Raw genomic sequence first — 16,949 nt, forward strand, 5'->3', positions numbered from 1 at the left:
TAAAAAGTAAATCTAACCAAATAAATGGTTTCCATGAAAATTTGTTGAAACCACAATAACTCTCTAAAATAAATAAATCTTTTTTTTTACAGTTGAATTATAGCATACTGAAAGTATGTTTAAAAATATTGAATTTTATGATAATGTAGTTAAGCTTGGCATCATCATAAGGTAGCAAATATATGCTCTATATTGTAGTTCAACAGGTTCTAAGAGTTTCAAAATTTGTAGAACATTTTGTGTTACCTTTTGTTTGGTCATTAGTATACTACCTTATACTTTGCTAAAGTAAGCCATAACATTCTGAAAACTTGATACAACCACAATAACGGGTAAAAATAAACCTTACCTTATTTTATGATGAAATTTAACACAGTGAAGGTATGTCTAAGATATATTAATTTTCGTGATAATGGAGTTAAACATAGCACCGTCATAAGATTTCAAAAAAGTTTCCCCAACAACAACACCATTCAACAGGTTTTTTAGGTTTTCACAGTTTTTTTTTTGTGATACTTTTTTTTCCATAAGCATACAATTTGCTTAGGTAAATCATAGCATCCTGAGACTTTGCTACAACCACAAAATATTAATTTGAATTATATGATCAAAGTCGACTCTATATTAATCTTGCAGCTATTTTGTACTATATAACCGTTTTACACACTGTAAATTATTTTTAAAGGGTAGAGTTTTTTTGCGCGACATCTTAAATAAATTAAAGTAAAAAATTAAATTAATTAATAAAGTTAATTAATTTAAAGTTAATTCTAACCAGCCAACTCCCCTTGACAGAACCATTTGGTGACGCATTGACCATTATAGAAGGGCTACCTCTAGTTCTTCGCATACAAATACAGAACCGAAAAAAAGTTCTTTCTTAAAACGTCAGCTAAAAACGACCATCTTCCTGTAGAATTTATGTCCTCATCAGGGAGGCAAGACTTCCCTTTGCAATAAAGCTAGGGTATTTGTTACAAGTTTTCTGGGATGAAATGATGGCAATCATCCTCCCAACTCTATCCTTCCGCAAATAAAGAAAGATTAATGGGAACGACAGACAGCACTGCCATTGGATAAACAATTGGCTGAGTTCTATTTCGGCATCTGGTGACTCTTTTATTTGTTTACTGAATCTTCATGAAGCCAAGTTGAAATGTATGTTTATATTTATTCGACATTTTGCTCGTAGAAAATAATCACTTGTTTGGATACTTCGTGCTTTCAATTTGAAACAACTGTTGCTTTATTCAGTTTTAACATGAATCTTACAATTTTAGTCTGAATTTTACTATTTTTTTTAACTTTTAGATATTGATCTTTTAATTTGCAGAAAATGAAGTACTTCTTAAAAAATTAACTAACACAACATTTTTGCTACAAATGAGAGGAAAAAAAAGAAGAATGAATATGTGGAATATAAATATTGTTTCAGACTGAATCATCTCTATAAAATTGATTTTTTTTTTCGAAAATAGGAATAATACTCATAGATTTCAAAAATATAGTGGGCCAAAAAAATATGGACCATCCTTGAATGACTTTTGATTTAATGATTGGATCTTCACATTTTAGAACTCAAACGTAATGGTTCGAGGACGTGATCTCGAAAATGCTAATTAATTAGTGCAGACGATATTTTAAGCTACGAAATCAAATACAAAATCGAACTTTCTCCGAATAAACATGCCCTTTTTTCAATGGATTTAGATTTCTGACCCCCCAAAATTTAGGCGGGTAGCCGCAATCTGGGAAACATGACCCCCATAGCTTGGTTAGAAAGGCAATCCAAAGTTTGGACCCCTTAATGCTAATTTTATTTCTTGCGTATTTCGCCATGTTTCTAGAACTTTTTAAGAGAATTAAAAAAATTTTGCACAAATTTATAAAATTAGTGTCATAATTCTGTGCACAAAATAAATATTTACTAAAATTAAATTTTAATGAATATTTACTGTTTTTTGAATTGTAAGTAATGAAATAGCATGCAATTTTACATAGCAAAATACAAAATTTGAGCAAAATTGATTGAATAGTTCCTGAGAAATCGGACTTCAAAGAAATCGAATACTTGAAATTCGATTTCTCAATAACTATTCAACAGATCACGCTCAAACTTTGTATTTTGCAATGTAAAATTACATACTTCAAAAATGACGTAAAAAATTGTATATCAGAAAATTTCGACAGTTATTAAATAATATAATAAAAAGTAAAAAATATTCACTAAAATTTATTTTTAGAGGGGATTATCTTCGGAAAAACGAACTTTATAATTGTGTTCAAAAGTTTTCAATTCGCTAACAAAAATCTCGATATATAACGAAATACGCAAAAAGTAAAATTAACATTAGTCCAAACTTCAGATCGCTGTCCTGATCAAACTATGGGGATCATGTATCCCAAATTGCGGCTATTCCCTATATTTTGGGGGTCAGAAATTTGAATCCGTGGAAAAAAAAGAATGTTTATTCAGAGAAAGTACGTTTTTGTGTCTGATTTCGTAATTAAAAATATCGTCTACAAGTGCTGTTAAAATATAGAGTCCTAAAAATAAGGCTGGGTGCTGGGACATTGTTGGGGGATGAGCGCGCCTTTTTTCCTTGTACATTTTTCTACAAAATTTCACTTTCGTAAATTTAAGTTTCTAGGCCATATAGATTTTGCTCAACGAAGCAATTGTAACGTTAAGTAAAAGAAAAAAAGGTGTAAAAAAAGAATAAAATTGTAATAATTTACGAGCAAACTGAAATTTTGAAAGAACTCGTGTTAATTCAAAGTAGCTATTTCAACTCACCAAATTTCATTTTTTTTGTTGACTTCATATGGTCTGCTGTATGGTAGTTTTTCTTACTACAAGTTACCGAGTTAATAATTCTAGAACTAATAATCGAATGCTAAATTTTGTATTTCCTCCTATTACCTGCGCATATTTCTACACAATTTCTAGTTTCAATACCTTATAACTTTTACCCTGCAAAACAAAATGTAATCTTAAGTTGAACACACACCTCTAACAGCAGCGGCAGTAGCGGCACTTGTGATTTTTCAAAAGAAAAAAAATATCAAGCCAGATATAAAAGTTTTCGAAAATGGACAACTTTCTCAAATACCCTAAAACTTTTGTTTAATTCCATTTCTTCGGGCACCAAAATAACTCAACTCCATAATGTAACGAGGAAGCACTCAAATTCTATTGGAATTGTATCTTCTTGCAGTGTATCAATTGTAGTAGGATTGGTCCCATTTGTAACAATTTAGAACAAAGCCAGACAAAACACAATCGATTTGTTGAACGCTCGAAGCAATTTATTATCCACGCTTAATCCATTGAGAGACGGCATCTGCAGATTCAGATTCGTCCAGGGAAAATGAGAGAACAGAATATGCTATTGCCCCCAGGAACTTTGAAAATAAAACTGGAATTTTCTTTTATTATACTGAAACTTATCGCTTGAAGTGAAAAAAAAAATCTCTCCGAAGACTCAATTTGTAGGCTTTATTTTAAAAAAAGAAAAATTTTCATGCTACAAAAAAAAAATAAAAATACGTGAAAAAGAAATAAAAAAATACCAAAAAAATTCATCCCATATTTAATTACAGCAAAATTGATAATCTTATTTGCTAGTATAATTGCTTTAGAAACGTATGTACGCATTATTTTTGAGATATATATTTTTGGACTTAAGCTACAAATTTTGGAGCTAAATGTTTACTTTTTTTATGTATTTACTGTGCGAAATTAAAATCATCTATGCTGTTCGAAGACTCAATTTGTAGGCTGGTTGAGAAAAAGAAATTTTCTTTCATCACAAAAAAAAATATATATATGAAATTTTTTTTCTTCTTGAAATCAATACTTATATACGTCAAAAAATAACGTATTTTTAGTGACATAAGAAGTGCATTTGAAATATTTTGTTGAACTTACGCTGCGAATTTTGAAGCTGCATCTTTACTTTTCTTATGTATTTCGTGTACGAAATTAGCTGATTTGAGAAAATTATATATAAAATACGAAGATTTAACTTCTAGGCTGTTTTAGAAAAAAATTCATGCAGCATAAAAATAAAAACTTTTCCTTAAGTCAATAAATATACCTCAAAAAAGTGACGCATATTTAATTACTGCAAAATTGCTAACCTGAATAGCTAGTTTAATTTGTTTTAGAACCTTATGTATTGTTTTTAAAACACTTTGTTGTACTTAAGCTACAAATTTGAAGCTGAATCTTTACTTTTTTCACGTATGTACTGTACGAAATTAGTGGATTTGAGAAAATTATATATACAATACAAAGACTCAATCTCTAGGCTATTTAAAAAAAATTTAATTCAGCATAAAAATAAAAATTTCTTAAAGTCAATAAATATACTTCAAAAAAGTGATGTGATTACCGCAAAATTGCTGACCTCAATAGCTAGTTTTATTTGTTTTAGAACTTTATACATTGTTTTTAAAATACTTTTTTTGCACTTAAGCTACAAATTTTGAAGCTTTGAAACTGGATTTTTAACTTTTCATGTATTTACTGTACTAAATTAACGGATTTGAGAAAATTATATGTACAATACAAAGACTCAATTTCTAAGCTATTTTAGAAAAAAAAATTAATTCAGCATAAAAATAAAAATTTCTTAAAGTCAATAAATATACTTCAAAAAAGTGACGTATATTTGATTACCGCAAAATTGCTGACCTCAATAGCTAGTTTTATTTGTTTTAGAATTTTATACATTGTTTTAAAAATACTGTTTTTGAACTTAAGCTACAAATTTTTAAAACTTTGAAACTGGATTTTTACTTTTTCATGTATTTACTGTACTAAATTAACGGATTTGATAAAATTATCTATACAATACGAAAGCTCAATTTGTAGGCTCTGTTTCAGAAAGAAAAAAAATTTGTTTCAGAAAAAAAAATATTTTCTTGAAATAAATAATTATATACGTCAAAAAATAATGTATTTTTAGTGACGTAAAAGTTTTTTTTAAAATTATTTTGTTGAACTTACGCTAAAAATTTCGAAGTTGAATCTTTACTTTTTCATGTATACGAAACTTTACTTTTTTTACTATACGAAATAAGCGGATTTGAGAAAATTATAAAAACGAAACAAAGATTTCATTTCTAGGTTATTTTAGAAAAAAAAAAAAAAAACTCATGCAGTACAAAAATAAAAAGTTCTCTTTAAGTCAATAAATATACCTCAAAAAAGTGACGTATATTTAATTACCTCAAAATTGCTAACCTCATTTGCTAGTTTAATTTATTTTAGAACCTTATGCATTGTTTTAAAAATGCTTAGTTGAACTAAAGCTACAAATTTTGAAACTGAATCTTAACTATTTCTATGTATTTACTGTACAAAATTAGCGGATTTTAGAAAATTCTATAAAGTATAAAGAGAGTTTTCAGTCAATAAAATGTAAATTTTTTGATTAAACGATTTTTACTTGCAAGTTCTTTTTAAATTAACTTTAAAGTAGAAAAAAATATTTAGGTATCTTATTGTACTGATTGCAATGAAAAATAAAAAGTGTCGAATTAATATTATTTTCTCTATGGAACATCAAAATCCTTTGATGTAAATTAGAGCATAATTTGAAACTTTTTTGTTAATAAAGGCAAACTCTTTTGAATAATATATTTAAAATAGATGGTAATTAAAAAAAATATTTTCTTTAGGAAGTCACAAAAGTTTCAGTAACAGCATCTTGTCTGTCATGACAATATCAACGAACATCAAATAATAAAATTAATAACAACTATCACAATGTTTCGAATTATTAACATACATTTAATTTATTTAACAATGTGTTTCACCATACAAAATGAAAAAGATAATGGTCTAATCCCGTTTATCATTATTGTCGTTGCATTCCTATTGGATGGAAAGACCATGTGATGGGATTCTTAACACATATCCTAAAATCTGTGTTAAAGCTCTCTCCATCATAAAATTACTAAACGTTGTAACGGTATTTATTTGCAAATTATTTACTTATCGCTCTTATTTATGGTATTTTTATTCTGTTATGTTTTGAGAGGAGAGAAATTTTAAATCCCTAGTCAATTTATAAATACTGATACTCGAATCTTGTTATTTACAAAAGGGAGAGCATATTGTTAACTATCAGCTAAATTTAATTTCCATTAATACTTATATTAAATACACTAAATATTCATTACTGGTGCAAAATAACTTTCTTGACATTAGAAGAGCTTAACAATAAATATATGGTAAATGCTATCGAATTTAGGGTTAATGCTATCGTTACGCAATTCGGACTAGTCGCTATTTCTATTGTAAAGAATGGCACATTGTAGCTATAATAGTATCTTTGCATCCTTCTATAAATTTGGATGTCCTTTGTTTCGAATCTTCCCGGCATAATGCTGTCGAATAATGGCTAAATTTATGGTAAATGCTATCGAATTGCGATCGTTACGCAATTCGGACTATTCGCTATTTCTTGTGAAAGAAAATTTCAATTGAAAAATAATGGCTAAATTTATGGTAAATGCTATCGAATTGCGATCGTTACGCAATTCGAAGTATTCGCTTTTCTAGTCTAAGAAAATGGTACATTGTAGCAAAAATAGGAATTTTGCATCCTACTATAAATCTGGAGGTCCTTAGTTCGAATCTCCCCAGCAGCCAAAGACCTTCTCTCTCACACTGTTTCTCCCTCCTCATTCATTTTGTTCAAAAATGAGTCTAATGAAAAATTGCTATCAAGTTTGAAATAATTTGGTGGGAAATAACAACTTTAAATGAATTTTTAAAATGACTTGAATTCTTATGTTAATCTTTCAGTAGTCTGAATAAAAATTATTCACTTTTGGAATTTACTCTTTGCTTGTATATGAAGGAAGCTAACAACTATTTTTATTAATAAAAACAATCGAAGATTAAATATAAATTTAGTAATTAAATAGAATCAAGAAGTTAAGCGATATGTTATGCTTTTAATGACATGACATTTATAATATTTATGAAGTCTAAACAATATTAATTTTGTGGCATCAACATTTTATTTCAATCAATATCTCATTTTTATGCATTAAATTTATGTCACTTTTTTAAAACAAAACTACTATTACGACACGGAAAGCAGTTTTTCCCCCTCAAGATTTAAAATTTTTCTGTCAGTAATTAGAGTTACGATCGAAAATTTCAATTTCAATTATTACAAACTATCAATAAACTATTTTCATTCAAAAGTTAAATTTCTAATAAATATCTCACTATGAGCGAAATGTTTTTCAATGTTATAAATTATTCAAATTGAACTCAAAAAAGAATTAACTCAAACATTTAAATAAAGTAAACATTTTTCAATGCTGACTTTATCTCTGGCAAAGTATCAAAAACTATCTCATAAAAATACAATTTTATAGGTTTCAATAAAATGCGCCAAAAATAATAAACATAAGATTTAAACTGCGGCATTCGATTGCGAAAAAAACCCTTTCCGTTGCCACAACCTCAACAAAAAATTAATTAATCTTATTGGCCGCTCTATAAGATAAGCCTCCAAAAGAGTATCTTTTGAGCGTTCGTAAATTTCATGACTGCATCGTCCTTGGCCGTCCTTCTCCAGACACGCTGTCTCTCCATATGCTTCTCTACTGGTAAAGCAAAATAGTTATTGGAATCTAACCAAAAGTGTTTTCAGTATCCAGGGTGACCAGGGCTGAAAAGATAGAATACCAGTACGAAATCAATAGACGCTTTTGTAAGCAGTCTGGGAGCGACGAGAAAGAAAAAAAATTCTTTGAACTCTATTTTCTTTTTAAACTTGACATTCTAAGAAATTCTATTGTGCTCTATTTTCAAGCAAAATGGAAGAAGAAAGTTTTGTTTCTATTTTTTAGATGCTCTTTTTTTTTCTTTGTTTTTGGTTAAGTTTGTTTACTTTTTCCCCTCTTCTTTTTAAGCTGTCAATCGCCTTAGATATCCACAAAAATAGATACATATTAGATCATTTTTGAAATCTGTTATTTTACTTAACTTTTAATTAACGTTAATTCTTCAGATATGAAATATATACATCTTTCAAAAGCGTATCTACGTTTTTAGTAAATTAAAAAAGTTTCTTCTTTTAAGAATATCTGTTTACTTTTTTTTCATTTTCTGTTGTCAATCAGCTTTGAAATTTGCAAAAATAGATACTTATGAATTCTTTTTTTAAACCTTTTGTTTCAGTTTATTTTAAATTAACGTTAATTTTTCTACAAGTTAAATGTATATTGTTTCAGTAATTTTGATACAGCTGGTATAGCATGGTTAGTAGGGAGATTGGCCCATGTCCAAGAGGTCGTGAGTTTGATCCTAGCTTGAATGATGACTGTAGCACGAGGAATCTGTCGGTTCGCGAAGGCCTTTATGCTCTAATAGCAAATTAGACCTCTTTGGGCACTGAATCGGAGATTGATCGTTCGTTGGTTCAGGTCAAAATACGATCAGTGAATGAATGAATAGATGTAACGAGTGTGTGGAAGTCGCATTCTTGGTCATAGATGGCGCCACTGAAAAACAAGAAACGCACCCTATGTATTAGATTCCCTTGGCTTCATCAAGCAGGCTTGTTGATATTGACACGTGGCATTAAAAAACAACAGTAGTTTCGAAATTTTACTACAGGTTAGGAAGAGCCGAGGTGTCTCCAGGTGATCGAGCATTCGCCTTCCAATGAGGCTTGTTGATACGAATTCCGCACCAGGCTCGCACCAACCACAGTGCTGACGTAAAATATCATCAGTGGTAGACGGATCCTGAGTCAGAGTCCCCTTGCCGCCAGGATAACCGTGGGAGGTTTTCGTGGTTTTCCTCCTCATGTTACGCAAATGCGTATTAGTTCCATCAAAAAGAGCTCCGAACGTGAAAGAGCTACGAAGGCAAATTTCTCTCAATACTTGATCCAGGAGTCTTCTTGTCTTCTGGATCATGTTCAAAATTGCAAGGCCACTGAGTTGAAAATTTGTCGTAAACCCTAAATTCTGGTCTACTGTTCAACGACGGTTATAAAATATAAATAGGCTAGGAAATTTTTTTTCTGGATTAATGTTTAGTTAAAAATACAAAACTGAAAATTTAACCAAAAAATGGTTTCTATGCCATGCTTTTAGATATCATGATAAAAGTATCAAACTTTTACTTATCTATCAAATTTCATCACATTTTATAAACTCATATTTTACTGTTAATTTTATAAAAGTCATTACCAAAGCACTTCGTTAAAACTTACCGAGCTTTTGGTGCTCTTATAGAGTCAGAAACGCGGTAAATTTTACTATTTTCAAGTAGTTTTAAATATACTTTTCTTCTGAGTGTTAGATCATGAAAATGTGTCTTTTTCATTATAAATCTTTAAAATGAGAGACAAATAAGAATATTTTTTAAAGTCAATTTGCACAAAATGCTTTCCTCTTTCAGTGAGTAAGTTATTTTTCACTCTTTCCTTCTATTTAGAGTTAAGCCTCCTTTTCTAATATTTTTTTATGTGAAAAGTTGTAGTAGTTTCTGAAAACAAACGAAGAAAAAAAACATGAAAAAAAGGAAGAAAAAAAGGCGAGAGAAGTGCGAATATGGAATTTTAAAGGAAATTTCGTATGCAAAAACCTATTCGATTAATGCTTTTACGCATTTACGTCTGTATGCTTTTTCAAATTTACAGATGCTCACTGCAACTTTTCCTGGAATAGTTTCTTGTTCCACTCGAGAAAGTGCTAAAAATGTTAAAAAGAGAACATCAAATCACCTGCTAGTTTTTTGAATTGGTCGGAATATTTGAAACTTTTACTGAAATGCAACCTGAGTTATTTTTTTCTCGCAAATATTATTTTATACTAGTTCTTGACATGTTACGAATCGGTTTAGTTTATGTATTAACCAAGAATAGTAGAACGAAAAAAATTAGAAACTCATATTTACAAAAATTATACTTTTAAACTTCAGATGGTGACATAAAATTTCATAAAGTAATTTTTATTTATATTGTTAACTAAGAACTCATGTAGTTAACTTGGAAATCGCTAGTCATATGAATGCTAATTTCCTAATTAACGAAAGGGACGGTCCTTAATTAACAACACGAGTTCCTCATCAATTCTCTTCACGGATAGGAAATACAACCTTGAACCTTACTAGATTATCCTTTTTTGGCTACGTGATTTTCCTAGATTATTTTTCCTCCTTATTTATTTTCGATTTTTTTCGTTGGCAACTCTACATTTCCTGTTTCAAATTTGTTTGTTTTTCTCATTCTCGTTTGGAGAGGTATGAGAATTACCACCATTTCTTTAGCGTTCGGACTGAATTTTATAACTTTTGAAACAAATAGTTTTCCCCATTATGAATATAACTATTGAGTTATTTTGAATAAGATCTTTAATTTATATTGTTTTAAGCATCATTTACTTTCAGCAGTTAAAAAAAAATAAAACTTTTCGAAATTTAAGACTCGCATGGTAGTCTCTTTTTAAAATTAACCCAAATGCCGTTAAATTTTTAATACCTTTAGATGTTGTTGTAGTTATTTTAAGTCGCACTAGAGCTGCACATTGGGCTATTGGCGACGGTTTGGGAAACATCCCTGAGGATGATCCAAAGACAAGCTATTACAATTTTGATCCTCCGCAGAGGGGGAGGCACCCCAACGACCTGCACGCGAAGTCGAGCATTTTACGATAGAACAGTTTGAGAAGGACCCCTCGGTTCATACGCAGACTGATCCAAGTGGTCACCCACCCGCACACTGACCGCAGCCAGTGATGCTTCACTTCGGTGATCTGCTGGGAGCCATGTCTTAACGTTCAGTCCACTGCGGGACTAATACCTTTAGAACGAACTAAAATAAAATATTCAAAATATACGTGCATCAAATTTCATGAGATTATTGTTTTTAGTTTTAAGTATATAATTGTTCAACGTAGGAAAAAACAATGAAAATTGATAACGATAAATACATTCAAAACTTCAGTGTCATTTAAAACTCAATGGGACTGAAATCAAATTCAAATACAAGCGTGATTTTTTAAAAATTTAAAAGGGCAACAAAATTAATATTTAAAAAAAAAATAAAGACATATTTAAATGTTTTAAACTTTTACGTCTAGGACTCCGACATAACATTTGTTTAATTTTTACTACCTTTGAGCAAAATTGCATCTCTAAACTCTAAACCAATGTTTCTGAAACTGTTGGAAGCTCTCTGTCGGATGTTATGAAACTAAACGGGGAAAAGGCGAGTGTACTAAGAAAAAGAAAAAGGAATTATTATTAAGAAATTTGCTTAATTCTTCGAAAGAATAGCAATTAAATACATTCTGACATAATAAGAAATTAAATACACATTTACACTAAAATAATACACCTATAAATAGAATTACACATTGTACAGTGTGGAAAAAGTATTGTCAAAACTACCAGAATATGCAAAATTTATCGTGTTTTCTGGCTCTATGGGAGCACTGAAAAGCTCGGTAATTTTTACGGAAACTCTTTGATAGTGGTTTTGGTAAAATTAACAGTAAAATATGCTTTTATAACATGTGATAGGCCGGATAGGTGGCCGAGTGGTCAGTGCGCCTGACTGTGAAGCCAATGGTTGCGGGTTCGAATCCCGCTCCGGGCATGGATGTTTCTCTCTGGCTTTTGTCCTCTGTTGTGTGAATGTGGACCCCGCTATGAACGGGTATTTGTGGCTGTGTGGTGTGTGTCACCTACGTGGCTTAGACTCACAGAGGCCCACCGGGTAACTTTAAAGAGCAGCACTTCCAGCATCTTTCGGGGCGAAGTACGAGTGTTCAGTGCGATTAATAAAATAATATGTGATTAAATTTTCTAAATGTGAAATTTGGTAATTTTATCATGAAACTTTAGAGCATGGCATAAAGACCATTTATTGGGTTGAATTTATTTTTCAGATTTTTATTTTTTACAAAATGAGTGGTAATAAGAATTATAATTTTGAAAACCAGAATTTCCTTTACCATATGAACGAAAAAATTTGCCATATGAATGGATTAAATTTTGTAAATTTTGGTTTTTACTACCAAATTGCTTATTTTAAAAAATTTCTTTTTACCAGAAATGTTTTAACTATTCAGCACGGTAATTTTACCAGATTTTTTTTTCTTCTCGTGTTTTATAATTAACTTATCAATATCAAATTCAGAACAAAATCAACAACTGTTAGTGACTTCGTTGATCCAAGAGTCTAGGTCTAGTTACTTGAGCTATACATTAATTTATTTTGAATACTGATAAGTCGAATTGATAAATGCATTATGCGTTGGTGAGTTCAGGGTTTTTTAAAAGAAATCTAGGGTGATAATTAAAGAAAAAATTAAATTTTATTTTTTAGTACTTATAACAGTCGAGTTCTGTTCCAAAGACAAATGTAACAAAAGACAGATATTTTCATTTAATTTGATATAAAAATATGATGGTCTGAATTCCTTTCTCATTGTTGTCGGCGCATTCTTATTGGCCAAATAATCTTATGGTATGGTTCACTAATTACCCAATAAGATCCAGGTTTCTTTTATTTTCATCAGCATTAAATTAATAAAAGTTATAGCGGTATGTAATACCAGTAAAATTTTCTTTATTCATAATTTAAAGTAATTTACCAGCAATATTTATTTGTCATATTTTCTTAAAGTTGTTTTCTATTATTACGTTTCGGATTTTTATTATTAGTCTAAATTAAATACTTAAAAATTAAATCGGTGTTCTATTATGATTAACATATTTAATATAACTCATTGACCGTTTAATAATTAGCGACCGTTTAACAATTATTGACCGTTTAACAATTATTGACCGCTTAATAAAATTGACTGTTTAACAATAATCAATAACTATAAATAAGTTATATTTTCTTTTAAAAATGAATTTGAACTCAGTCAACATATGTAAATAAATGAATACATAATTATAAAACGTTATTAGGATGTATATTTTTAAGGTAAACGCATTTTTTTAAAGTTTCGCCTCATAACTAAATAATGTCCTTAGCGTAAATTATTAAACGATTTCTTAAGTACCCAGACACTTAATAGGAATTGAAAAAATAAAAATGAAATTGTAATGGTAACGGACAAGATGATTAGATTTAAATTTTATATTTATGGAAAATAAATATCTGATTTTGTAAAATTGTAGTCGTTTAATTTAAAAAAATTAGTTTATTAATCTTTTAATTTAAAAAAATAATTTGTTATCTTTTAATTTAAAAATAATAATTTCATAAATTTTTCATTTAAATAATTTAATTTCGTAATCTTTTACTTTAAAAAAAATTTTCTAATATTTAATATATAAAAAATTAGTTTCGTAATTTTTAATTGAATAGTTTTTATCGTTAATATAAATGTGGTAATCGTCAAGAAGCAAAATTTAGTGTGAAGCAATTGTGAGTTTCTGTGAGTGGAGCATTCCCTCCAGTTTTACGCAATTTTAAATGAAAATTAATTATAATTATAATATATAATAAATTATAATTTGTCTGTTATGTTTTAGAAAATGATCAGTTTTTAAACTTACTTTAAAATCATTCCTGAGTTTCAAAAAAATTTAATGTAAGTAATTAGCATTTACATTCTTCAAAATTGTAAATATCGTTTACTTATTACTACTATTCTCACTATTCTTTTATGTATGTTTTTTAGATTCAGAATGTCTTTTAGAGTAGAATGTTTTTTAGATTCAGTCCAAATTATTTGTGTTTCCATCACTTTCAGATTCGAAGAGCACTTTCTAAATTTTTCCGTCTATTGCTTAAACAAGCTTTAAATGATAAAAAAATTAAAACAAAAAATATTTTTTTAATGAAATGAGATTGAACAAATCATACTGAAATTCTTTCCATTCACATAAAAAATACAAATTAGACGTTTTAACTTTCCAAAATATGGAAACATGTTGACTTCTGAACTATTTGCTCTAGAGACTTTGTTTTAGTCTAATTTGACTTAGTGTTTAAAAATATAGAAAAGGAAATACATCACATGTTTAGATAGCAATTACAGATGCGTAAATGTTCATAAAATGTTTACGCTATTATTTCTTCTTAAAGTAATAGCAATAACAATATAGTGTTACAATGTTCCATTGATGCATTTAAAAATATAGTAGAAACAACTACTAAAATATAGAATTAATAAAAGTAATAAAAAAATAGAGGAATGTTATTTTATTGTTAGAAGAAAATAGAGAAGAATATAATTTTATTATTAAAAAATAATAAAATTAGAAGAAAATAAACTTGTGTAGATAACAATAACAAACGAGTTAATATTTATGAAAAAATTTTTATTTTATTTTTCACACATACCCTCATAAATTCTAATCTATAAGTTCTATCAGCTCGACATTCTTTCGTTCAGCTAAATTTTTTTTCCAATTAAATCTGGGGAATTGTTTCATTCAGTTAAATCTCAGATTGTTTAATTCAGTGGTCGCTACAAGTAGCGAAACTACTGTAAAAGCTACTTTTTTTGTAGTTAGTAGTGCAGAGCTCTACAGTTTTTTTTTTCAAGTAGCGTGGTGAAAAGGACGGTACAAAATAACTGTAGTTCGCGGAGATTCCTGGCAAACACTTTTAACGTTAGTTAAGTGAAGAAAAAAGGGTAAAACGGACTAATTTTTCGAATCCGATTGATCCTTCAATGGTCAGTCTTCGCGGGTCCGTCAATGGACGCAATGAGAATGCCCGTGGGGCCAAACGTTAATAAGTATTACGTATAACTAATATTTAAACTGTCCATTAAGAATACTAGCCAATTTGTCACTTTGACCACACCTTCAGAAGTGAATGGGGCTCTCATAAGACAGTGATGCTATTTTAATAGAAGGAAATAAATTTTCTTCGTAATTTTCGATGTACTTTATTTCCTAAAGTAAATAAAAAATCATTAAACACTTATTTTATAGTTTTTGAGAATCTTCTTGCAATTTTAAATGTAAACATCTGTTGTTGAGAAAAGCATAAAAATTTGAAGGTTAAAAGAACAAATTCGTAAAAAATGGTTAAGAATAACAAAATGGCTCAAAACATGAATAAATACTTATTAATAATTCCTCTTCCGCCCTATAAACGCGTGAGACGTATGGTGTGGCAGAAGTCGAATTCTTGGCCATAGATGGCGCCACTGGAAAAACAAAAACAATTAATTAAATTACGGTGTAAAGTATCGGCACTTAGGGAGCGTCATCCGTAAAATCCATTTTTTACTGTAAAATATTAAACCGTAATTTTTACAGTAATATTTATATGATTTTATGGCAATTATTACTGAAAAAATTATGGTATATTACCTTTTTGTTCTGCAAAATGCTCCGGTAAAAATAGATTTTACCGTAAAATGTACCGACACTCTACTTTCTTACGAGACTTTGATCCGGAATTTTTACGGTATTTATTCTATGCGTTATATCAAATTCATTAGCTAATTTTTACATATTTCATATAAAAAAATCTAAATGTAGATATTCTTATATAAAATAATAAAAAAAAAAGATTTTTTTCACTACATTTTTGTAAGCGGAATTAAAAAAATAATTGTTTTTAGGTTAACTCGGAATACAAAAGGAATTTCACGTGGCACGATGGGTACCAGGCAACGAAAGTGGATGTTGTTCGAAATGCTCCCTCCATGCGTAAGTACAATTCCTTAGTATAATAATTTTTCATTATAAGCCATGTAGTATTGATTGTGTATATCTTCTGAAAATATTACATCATATACATCATTATTACATCATAATAATCTATCAACAAGTATAACTATGTAGTCCACTAATTGATAAAAAGTTTCATTTTCAAAACGAAAACAAAAGAATCGTAGAAAATTAAAAATCTTTTTTGATTTAAATGATTGTTATCGTTCCTTAGAAATATTTCGAGGACACATAGTGTATCATTTCAAAATTTTGAACCGTAATTCGTTGAGATTAAAGCTAACTAAAAATATTTTTTTAATCTTCTTTATTCGCCACTTTATTTTAGACTTCTTTGTTTATTTATTATTAAAAAATTATCAAAAATGAGTGAAATGCTTTAAATTATTCATTAACTGTCTACTGTATGTCTACTTCACTCTTCGACAAATATGTTTTAATATTCAATATTTTTTCTATCTACCAACTTATCCTCTTCGCTGGCACATAAGGCCTCAAGTCCTCTTTTTTGAGGAACCCCTGCCTTGAATCAGTCCTCTTGCCTCCTCCTATCCATTTAGTTTTGCTTTGTATAGATCTTGGTGCATGTATCTTTACCAAAAAAGTCTAGGCTTTCCTCTTTTTCATTTTCCATAAGGTGCCCGAGAAACGTGATGTTAGCAGGGCCATCCTGTTTTAAACGAAGAGTATGTCCAACCCATCTCCCTCATCTCTTCAAAATTTCCCCATGAATGGGTGATAATTTTTCACTTGTTAGTGAATCGTTGTTTGAAATAATATTAGGCCAGAAAATTGTTAAAATCATTTTCAAAAATTTGTTCTGGAATGCTTCCAGTTTTCCTATTTCACTTTTGTGGACAATCCAACATTTCTTACAGTGCATAGAATCCTAGGATTTTGCAGAACTATTTCCGCTGCAAATAATCAAATATTTTACGATTTTCGTATTACCTAGAAATGTTTATCTAGTGTTATAGAATGAAGCTGAAGCAAATGACTGGTGAAATGAGAAAATATTAAAATATATCTTTAATTATACTAGACATATATGGGTGATTCTCACGAAATATGACAATTCACTGTCCCTTGCTCCAAGATCAAATACTATAATACTAAAAGAGCTTTTTTTTAAAAAAATTAATAAATAGCATTGGTGTTAGCATTTTAAAATGACTTTGCACTAACATTGACTGTTTTGTATACTTAAAAAATTTAATTGAATATCAAAATGTCATTTTCCTGGCATGTCACAAAG

At 29.2% G+C, this 16,949-nt stretch overlaps 1 protein-coding gene across 1 annotated transcript in view; it reads left to right on the top strand.

Moving 5' to 3' along the window:
* LOC107437477 (uncharacterized) overlaps positions 1-16,949 on the top strand; it is a 258,907-nt gene that overhangs the window by 81,671 nt on the left and 160,287 nt on the right. The window contains exon 3 of the mRNA XM_043045034.3: positions 15,586-15,673. Coding sequence (XP_042900968.3) covers positions 15,586-15,673 — 88 coding nt within the window. The remainder of the gene's footprint in view (positions 1-15,585; positions 15,674-16,949) is intronic.

This window comes from Parasteatoda tepidariorum, chromosome 9 (assembly GCF_982258835.1).
Source record: "Parasteatoda tepidariorum strain Cologne lab strain chromosome 9, Ptep-v5.0, whole genome shotgun sequence".
Taxonomy (NCBI): Eukaryota; Metazoa; Arthropoda; class Arachnida; order Araneae; family Theridiidae; genus Parasteatoda; species Parasteatoda tepidariorum.